The following is a 10,000-nucleotide window of genomic DNA, read 5'->3' as shown; positions in this document are numbered from 1 at the left end:
AGAGTGTAGAGAGTAACGGGTGTAACGGGTGTAAAGAGTGTAGAGTGTAACGGGTGTAAAGAGTGTAGAGTGTAACAGGTGTAACGGGTGTAAAGAGTGTAGAGTGTAACAGGTGTGAAGAGTGTAGAGCAGGGGTGCCCAACCCTGCTCCTGCCGATCGACTGTCCTGCACAGTTCATCTCCAACCCTAATCAAATACACCTGCCTTTCATTTTCAAGTGATCCTGAAGACCTTAATTGGTTGCTTCAGGTGTGTTTGATTAGGGTTGGAGATAAACTGTGCAGGACAGTCGATCGGCAGGAGCAGGGTTGGGCACCCCTGGTGTAGAGTGTAACGGGTGTAAAGAGTGTAGAGTGTAACAGGTGTAACGGGTGTAAAGAGTGTAGAGTGTAACAGGTGTAAAGAGTGTAGAGTGTAACAGGTGTAAAGAGTGTAGAGTGTAACAGGTGTAAAGAGTGTAGAGTGTAACAGGTGTAAAGAGTGTAGAGTGTAACAGGTGTAAAGAGTGTAGAGAGTAACGGGTGTAAAGAGTGTAGAGTGTAACAGGTGTAACGAGTGTAGAGTGTAACGGGTGTAAAGAGTGTAGAGAGTAACAGGTGTAACGGGTGTAAAGAGTGTAGAGTGTAACAGGTGTAAAGAGTGTAGAGTGTAACAGGTGTAACGGGTGTAAAGAGTGTAGAGTGTAACAGGTGTAACGGGTGTAAAGAGTGTAGAGTGTAACGGGTGTAAAGAGTGTAGAGTGTAACGGGTGTGAAGAGTGTAGAGTGTAACGGGTGTAAAGAGTGTAGAGTGTAACGGGTGTAAAGAGTAGAGTGTAACAGGTGTAACGAGTGTAAAGAGTGTAGAGTGTAACAGGTGTAACGGGTGTAAAGAGTGTAGAGTGTAACAGGTGTAACGGGTGTAAAGAGTGTAAAGAGTGTAAAGAGCAGGGCTTGACATTAACTTTTTTGCTCACTAGCCAATGTGGCTAGTGGTTTTCCAAAGTTACTAGCCACACAGCATTTTTACTAGCCACATTTTTGTTGTTGTGAAATTACCTGATAAAAGTTGACTATGGCGTGCTAAAATTTACTTGAACTAGATTTACAACCCTTTTAAATGTAAAACCACTGTACACACCCAAATCAAGACTACATAAATATATAACAATACAGGTCATTATCATTACCCTTACGAAAAAAAAGTATACTTCAAGTTCATTTTATGAAGTATACTTGAGTAATGTTCAAGTATATTTTTAAGTATACTTTATGTAGTAAGTATACTAATGTCAATATGTACTAGTAGTAAACTTGTAAGTGTACTATTTTAATACCGCTTGGGACTAAATTGGCCCACTTGAAGTATATAAAAGTATATGTTTAAGTGTACTATAAGTGTAACAGTAGTAAACTTTAAGTGCACAACTAGTTCATTATTATGATTCTCATTTGTACTGCAAGTGAACTTATGAGTATACTAGTAGTTTACTATTTTAATACTTGTAGCAACTTTGAAGTATACTCTCAGTAAACTACTAGTTTAGTAGTTTTATACTACAAGTTTTCTTTTAATGTACTCTCAGTAAACTACTAGTTTAGTAGTTTTATACTACAAGTTTTCATTAAGTGAACTTAACATCATGCTTATAGTTTACCATTTATATATTATTTTTACTCTTTTAGTGTACTCTCAGTAAACTACTAGTTTAGTAGTTTTATTCTACAAGTTTTCTTTAAGTGAACTTAACATTATACTTATAGTTTACTATTTATATACAATTTTTGCAGTTGCAGTAGGCCTACAGTATACTACTATGTTCAAATGTTATTTTTTATACTTGAAAAATACCTTTAACTCTACTTTAATTTTAAAAACATTTTATTAGCTTCATGCATCCTTTTTTATCAACACTCGAATGTCAGTAAGTTTCATAAAGAAAGGCAACATTTTGTTAAAATGTTGAGAAAATAGTTGAGAAAATCACATTATTGTCAGAGACTACGCCTTGATCAGATCCAGAACGATGATCAAAACACAGGTGGAGTAGATCGAGTCCAACACCCCCAAAGCTTCACAGTCGTTTTCTCTTCATGGGTTAGGCCTACGCTTCATTTCATTTGGAAACATTAAGCAGTTTTGATTTACAAGCTGTTTAATGTTTGATATCACATTATTTTACATTTGAGTGAGCAATCTTCTATCACATGTTTCAGCTTCTTCTTCTCCTGTGTTTTGATCCAGAGATTCTGTACTAGAAGATGTGTCATAGCGCCCCCTACCGTATACCAGTGAAAACATGGATAGCTGGAAAATTCAGTCAATGGCGGAGAAAAGTTTAATTAAAGTAAATATGTACACTACCAGTGGACTAGCCTACACAAAAATTCAGATACGCAGAATTAGAACATATCTGTTTTATATCAACATTTTAATCAATATTTTCAAACAAAGTTTCATAAGACTGTATATGAAAACCGATGTAAAAAAAGTATATTTAATAGGCTACTCGATCAAAAGAGTTAACACAACTACAAGCCAAGTATACTTTGAATAATTAAAATTTTAAGTATATCTCGATCAAAAGATTGAGTACAAGTATAGGCCAAATATACTTGGACTTTTCTCTCAGTATAAGTCAAGTACACTTAAGTGTAATTAAGTATATTTTTGAGAAGTATATAAAATGTAGACTGAAAGTATGCTTTCTTCTTTTTAGTTGAAAAGAAGTATACTAATAGAACACTTGAATAAACTTATTTTCCATGCTTATTTTATTTACTCTATAAGCTATTCCACCCGAAAGTTTGTTACTATATAAAGCTGAACATGTTAGTTTATAAGACAGTATGTAATAGTATGTTTCTAAAAAAGTATTTAATAAGCTACTCAATCAAAATAGTATACACAAGTACAAGCCAAGAATACTTAGAATACTTAATTATACTTTTAAGTATATCTCGATCAACAAGTATAGGCCAAATATACTTAGACTTTTCTGTCAGTATAAGTCAAGTATATTTAAGTGCAATTTGAAGTATATTTCTGAAGTACATAAAGTATATTTCTGAGAAGTATATAAAAAGTAGACTGAAAGAATACTTTCTTATTTTTAGTTTAAAAGAAGTATACTAATAGAACACTTGAATAAACTTCTTTTTCGTAAGGGTAGCTCTGATAAGGTTGTGTGTAAAGCTCCTTTTTTTTTAAATAAAACCATGTATTATGTATTATATGTCGCCACATAGCTCCACCGGCATACGACGTAACTCCAGCAGGGCAGCTAGCTGTCTCTTCGTTTCTGTGTTGTCGGTCACTAGCGCGCAAGCGCAAGGCAACACTGTGTGCATGTAATACTCATTAGGGCTGTCAAAATTGCTCAAAAATGACGTTTGAATATTCCCTCAAAAAAAAAAACCACATAGCCTATATTCGAACTATTCGAACATCTGGTTGCGCATTTTGTCAATAACAGGACAAATTAATTCAAAGAGACATAACTACTTGTATAGGTAGTTTATTTAAGTTTAAACATATTTGACAACGTACTACCTACACAAAAACAAGTAAATCACCTAATGGCCAAGACCGCAGACCTCACTCTCGCTCACTCGCACTCGCAGGCACTCTCTCTCTCTCTCTCTCTCGCCCTCACCCTCATGCTGCATTCACACCAAACGCGAATAGAGCGTCTGGCGCGAGTGATTTCAATGTTAAGTCAATGTAAAGACGCGTTTACGCGCATCTGGAGGTCCTGCGGCGCGAATGAGGCGTCACGCTCTCTGCGCATAACGGTTCAAATGAACAACAACAATAAGCAAATGTTGAGTGCTAATCAAGAGTTTTGTGCAAGCAATTTAAGGTTGCGACTCTTATAGGCCTATAGCAGGCTTCATTCAGTGATTGAAACAAATATTATTAACATTAATTGAAGTTTTACAGTATATAGAACCGACATTGAACGCTCAGAGCGAGCTGTGCTGTGGTAAACATGGAACTTTTCCTTGACATGAAGCGGTAAATAATCAAACCAGTAGAAGCCTGCAGTGCATGAAACTGCTGTATCTAACCTACCTTATTCATGCAATATCTATTCAGTCAGTACAGCAGGCTACACTTTAGTAATGTTTCTGTTTAACGTTAACGCTTCTTCCTGTTACCTGTCCCTGACCCTTCAGGCAGTGCGCCCACTCGCAAAGCAGACAGCCGATACCGCGGGCGTTTTTCCACATTTGAATATTAATTTTCACCTTCGAAATTCTGTTTTTTAAAACTATTTGAATATATATTTGAATTTAGAATATTCGTTGACAGCCCTAATACTCATGGGAGTTGTAGTGTCGTAGTGTCACACTTATTTCAGATGCCTTTTGAAAAGACTACAATTATTCAACCCGCCAAAGTGGCTAGTTGGAGTGACTATGTTACCCGCCACGAGCAAAATCCACCCGCATTTGGCGGGTGTTAATGTCAAGCCCTGGTGAAGAGTGTGAAGAGTGTAACGAGTGTGAAGAGTGTGAAGAGTGTGAAGAGTGTAACGAGTGTGAAGAGTGTGAAGAGTGTGAAGAGTGTAACGAGTGTAAAGAGTGTGACGAGTGTAACGAGTGTGAAGAGTGTGAAGAGTGTAACGAGTGTGACAAGTGTAACGAGTGTAACGAGTGTAACGAGTGTGAAGAGTGTAACAAGTGTGAAGAGTGTGACGAGTGTAACGAGTGTGAAGAGTGTAACGAGTGTGAAGAGTGTAACGAGTGTGAAGAGTGTAACGAGTGTGAAGAGTGTGAAGAGTGTGACGAGTGTGAAGAGTGTGACGAGTGTGACGAGTGTGACGAGTGTGAAGAGTGTAACGAGTGTGAAGAGTGTGAAGAGTGTAACGAGTGTAACGAGTGTGAAGAGTGTGAAGAGTGTGAAGAGTGTAACGAGTGTAAAGAGTGTGACGAGTGTGAAGAGTGTGAAGAGTGTGAAGAGTGTGAAGAGTGTAACGAGTGTAACGAGTGTAACGAGTGTAACGAGTGTGAAGAGTGTGAAGAGTGTAACGAGTGTGAAGAGTGTAACGAGTGTGAAGAGTGTAACGAGTGTGAAGAGTGTAACGAGTGTGAAGAGTGTGAAGAGTGTGACGAGTGTGAAGAGTGTAACGAGTGTGAAGAGTGTGACGAGTGTAACGAGTGTAACGATTGTGAAGAGTGTAACGAGTGTGAAGAGTGTGAAGAGCGTAATGAGTGTAGAGCGTAACAAGTTTAAAGAGTGTAGCGCGTAACGAGTGGAAAGAGTGTAGAGCGTAACGAGTTTAAAGAGTGTAGAGCGTAACGAGTGTAGAGCGTAACGAGTTTAAAGAGTGTAGAGCGTAACGAGTGTAGAGCGTAACGAGTGTAGAGCGTAACGAGTTTAAAGAGTGTAGAGCGTAACGAGTTTAAAGAGTGTAGAGCGTAACGAGTTTAAAGAGTGTAGAGCGTAACGAGTGTAGAGCGTAACGAGTGTAGAGCGTAACGAGTGTAGAGCGTAACGAGTTTAAAGAGTGTAGAGCGTAACGAGTTTAAAGAGTGTAGCGCGTAACGAGTGGAAAGAGTGTAAAGAGCGTAACGAGTGTAGAGCGTAACGAGTGTGAAGAGTGTAACGAGTGTGAAGAGTGTAACGAGTGTGAAGAGTGTGAAGAGTGTGACGAGTGTGAAGAGTGTAACGAGTGTGAAGAGTGTGACGAGTGTGAAGAGTGTAACGAGTGTGAAGAGTGTAACGAGTGTGAAGAGTGTAACGAGTGTGAAGAGTGTGAAGAGTGTGACGAGTGTGACGAGTGTGAAGAGTGTAACGAGTGTGAAGAGTGTGACGAGTGTAACGAGTGTAACGATTGTGAAGAGTGTAACGAGTGTGAAGAGTGTGAAGAGCGTAACGAGTGTAGAGCGTAACAAGTTTAAAGAGTGTAACGAGTGTGAAGAGTGTAACGAGTGTGAAGAGTGTGAAGAGTGTGACGAGTGTGACGAGTGTGAAGAGTGTAACGAGTGTGAAGAGTGTGACGAGTGTAACGAGTGTAACGATTGTGAAGAGTGTAACGAGTGTGAAGAGTGTGAAGAGCGTAACGAGTGTAGAGCGTAACAAGTTTAAAGAGTGTAGCGCGTAACGAGTGGAAAGAGTGTAGAGCGTAACGAGTTTAAAGAGTGTAGAGCGTAACGAGTGTAGAGCGTAACGAGTTTAAAGAGTGTAGAGCGTAACGAGTGTAGAGCGTAACGAGTGTAGAGCGTAACGAGTTTAAAGAGTGTAGAGCGTAACGAGTTTAAAGAGTGTAGAGCGTAACGAGTTTAAAGAGTGTAGAGCGTAACGAGTGTAGAGCGTAACGAGTGTAGAGCGTAACGAGTGTAGAGCGTAACGAGTTTAAAGAGTGTAGAGCGTAACGAGTTTAAAGAGTGTAGCGCGTAACGAGTGGAAAGAGTGTAAAGAGCGTAACGAGTGTAGAGCGTAACGAGTTTAAAGAGTGTAGAGCGTAACGAGTTTAAAGAGTGTAGCGCGTAACGAGTGGAAAGAGTGTAGAGCGTAACGAGTTTAAAGAGTGTAGAGCGTAACGAGTGTAACAAGTGGAAAGAGCGTAACGAGTGTGAAACGTGTACCGAGTGTAAAGAGTGTAGCAGGAGTAAAGAGCATTAGGGATCGACCGATATGGATTTTTTAGTGCCGAATGCCGATACCGATTTTTTTTTCATCAGCCTTAGCCGATGACCGATACGGGCTGCCGATTTTCTTGGGTCGATATTTGGAGCCGATACTGCTTTTGCTCACTCAATTTACATCATAAAAATGACACAATGATGATAACAAATGTTACAAGTCTCAATTTAAAACATTTATTGTACTTAAAAAAAACAATATTTGACTAATATTAAAACCGTGAGGTAGAAGTAAAAAAAAAAAGGTTCAGTGCTGAAAATACTGAAAATAAATATTTAAGCATAATTCAAATTCTGAAAATAAATATTTAAGCATAAATAAAATAATTACACTATTGCACACAGTAGCAACAAGCAAGCAGCATAATGAAGTGCAAACTGTACTATACTTCATTTTAAAAATAACCAACTATTTACAACCTAGTCATTTAATGCTTAGGCCTAAATGTAAGTGTACTTAATTTAATCTCCTGTAGAGCAAATGGCTTTTCCTCCATTTTAAACAAAACAAAAACGATTTTAAACCAAATAGATTCTCAGTTTATTATGAATTAGGGACTGTTCACATATCGCGTCTAAAACCGTGTGGAAAGCACGGCCGCGCCGCTTTCTCCTTTCTACAAGCGCTCGCGCTCCCGTGGCATCTGGCGTTGCTATGCAACCATGAACTGCGCTCTCCATGATGACGAGGAAGTAAGGATTCATTTATTTCTAGCCCTTTACGACTACATATATTTATGGAGATGAGAAATAAAAACCCGCCCTGTCCAGCTATGATCCGCTGTTCGGCCGAGCTTTCCATGTTGTCATGGAAAGGTCCGTTTTTTGTCACATGACCTGCGTGCGCTTGCGGCATTCTGAAAAGTTTAGATGTTTTCATCTCACCACAGCACAGGAGCACCTGGACAAACGAGCGCGCTGCATCACATGCGTGTCGCAACCGCGTCGCTTCTTTTATGAGCGCACGTCCAAACCTCAGCCAGGTGGTAATGAATAAAACTCCAACAAATTTCACGGAATCATGGAACAACGTCGGCATTATTTAATCCTATGACCAGTGTTCGTAACAGCTGCCATATGCATATGGATAGCCTCAAACTTAGCTATTTGCAGCTCCCTAAATACAATGACAAGCAGTTTTATAGATGAGGCATTCGGCATTCGCGTTTTCCATTTGGACCCACAAACTAGCTTAGCTATAGTTGCACGCACACATAGAGCAATGCGCTTCCACTCTCAAAGTGTATGGCAATATTTCAGCTAAGTCAAACAGTTAAAAGATGCTTTGAAAGTTTAAAACTTGCCGTTGTCTTGAAGAGGCTTCCAGCACTGCTAGTGTGTGAGGGGCAGTGCAGCGTCTCCAGCAACACAGAGCTGCCTGCGGACGCCTGTCTGTAAATAATGCCGGGAAAAAACTATCGGCTAACGCAGCAGCCGCTTATCGGCCGATGCTGATACACGTAAAACCCGCAAATATCGGCCCGATATATCGGTCGATCACTAAAGAGCATAACGAGTGTAACGAGTGTGTGTTGCTCTGGTACCTGTCTGTGATTCGGCCTGGACTCGCTCACAGGGCTTTTCTGTCTGGATCAGAACACACAGATCAGTCATTAACATCAGAAAGACACAAACACACCACAGTATCACTGACACACTGAACCGGTTCTTACCTTGTTATGGTCATTTAAAGGCCTGTTAACAGACACACAGTGCCTGACTTTACTACAGGAGAAACACACACACACACACAGATTAACCAAGCGAACATGTGATCAAACTACAGTCCAACAGGAAGCTCGGCCAACAGGAAGCAGTTTTCACATTATATTTTTGTTTTGAATTGAAGCTGAAATCCGTCTTTTGATTTATACATCATAGCAAAAAATCTGTTTGTACGAAAATTCTGTGATTTTTACTTCTGTAATAATTATCATTAATAATCATAAACACCATAATATGAATCTGCAGCTGTGATGGTCTGAGATACTGAATGATGAACAGGATTGATGAACATTCACAGGCCACTGCAGAAAACACTGGAAGTTCTCGCTCATCAACATTCAAAAGGCTAGTGTTTCAAACATTTTAGAAACGTTTTTCTTGGTTATATGAACGTTAAGGGCACATTCCAGTTCATCCTTCAGCAAACATTACAGGAACGTTTTGAAAGCTAGTTCGTTTAGAAGGGTTAGTTTTGAATGTTCTCTGAAACAAGGAGTAACATATAAAAACGTTCCATAAAAGATGTATAAACAATGTTTTTGTGCAAACATTATTAAAGAGCAGATAACTGAAGGAAGGTTCTATGAATGTTTCTGTAAGAACGTTGTGAGTGTTTCCTGTTGCTGGGTTTTATCTCAGTGCCACTGCCGACAGAGAGAGCGTTGTTGTCAGAATCTCTGTGGCTCCTGGGAAATATCATGACCGCTTCAAGATCTTACCATGTAGAACAGAGTAAAACATCGAGGAACGCAGCTCACCCTCCCTGTCCAACGACAGGTGTCATCTTCACATTCTGTTGCACACTGTCTCCGTTCTTCTTTTTGGCATAATAAATCCCCTGCCACTCCTGAAACACACACACACACACACACACACACCACAGAGAGTCAAAAGAGCATAAAGAATCAGGTCTCAGGTCTGATGGAGAATCAAAGTCCGACCCCAGTGTGATGAAAGTCCAGCGTCTGCGGCTTCAAACGCTCCTCCAGCTGTGTGTGAGTGTGTGTGTGAGAGAGTGAGTGTGTGTGACCTTTGTGCTGTGTGAAGTGCTCCAGCCGGGCTGTTCACACACTAAACCTCATGTCTGGTTCAGGCCGCTGCTCGCTGCAGTCCTGGATTGTGGGTAATAGTTTAAGACTATGAAAAATCCTGCAGTGATCGCCAGTGTCACAGTCTGAGTAAACCTCATTACTTCAACCTGAGTGAGTGGGAGTGTGTGTGTGTGTGTGTGTGTGTGTGTGTGAGAGAGAGATTAAGTGTGTGTGTGTGTGTGAGAGAAAGAGAGAGATTGAGTGTGTGTGTGTGTGTGTGTGTGTGTGTGTGTGTGTGTGTGTGTGTGTGTGTGTGTGTGTGTGTGTGTGTGTGTGTGTATGTATGTGAGAGACTCACTTTCCCTCTGTGGATGCAGGAGCTGATGTTGTCCAGCAGGTCTGGTTTGTTTTTTTCACTCTTAGGCACTTCAGTGTTTTCCTTCAGCAGTTCTCCACGCTGGTATCCCATGATGCACTCGTACGCTGGGTTGACGTACTGTGAGAGAAGCAGAAACAAGTTGATGAACCAGATTCAGTCTCAGTGATCATCTAGAGCTGACGCATCTGCAAAAAACGTAACTGTGTGTGTGTGTGTGTGTGTGTGTGTGTGTGTG

The 10,000-nt window shown here is 40.2% G+C and overlaps 1 protein-coding gene across 2 annotated transcripts in view; it reads right to left on the bottom strand.

The window, feature by feature from the left end:
- Positions 1-10,000, bottom strand: part of pde8a (phosphodiesterase 8A) — a 68,243-nt gene that overhangs the window by 18,067 nt on the left and 40,176 nt on the right. For both annotated transcript variants that reach the window (XM_084408765.1, XM_084408766.1), the window contains exons 8-11: positions 9,745-9,882; positions 9,114-9,202; positions 8,304-8,355; positions 8,175-8,217 (exon numbers count right to left, since the gene is read on the bottom strand). In XM_084408765.1, the coding sequence (XP_084264891.1) occupies positions 8,175-8,217; positions 8,304-8,355; positions 9,114-9,202; positions 9,745-9,882 (322 nt within the window). The remainder of the gene's footprint in view (positions 1-8,174; positions 8,218-8,303; positions 8,356-9,113; positions 9,203-9,744; positions 9,883-10,000) is intronic.

This window comes from Rutilus rutilus (assembly GCF_951802725.1).
Source record: "Rutilus rutilus genome assembly, chromosome: 5".
Lineage (NCBI taxonomy): Eukaryota > Metazoa > Chordata > Actinopteri > Cypriniformes > Leuciscidae > Rutilus > Rutilus rutilus.
The sequence above is the reverse complement of the archived record's forward strand: the minus strand, read 5'-3'. Positions and strand labels throughout refer to the sequence as shown.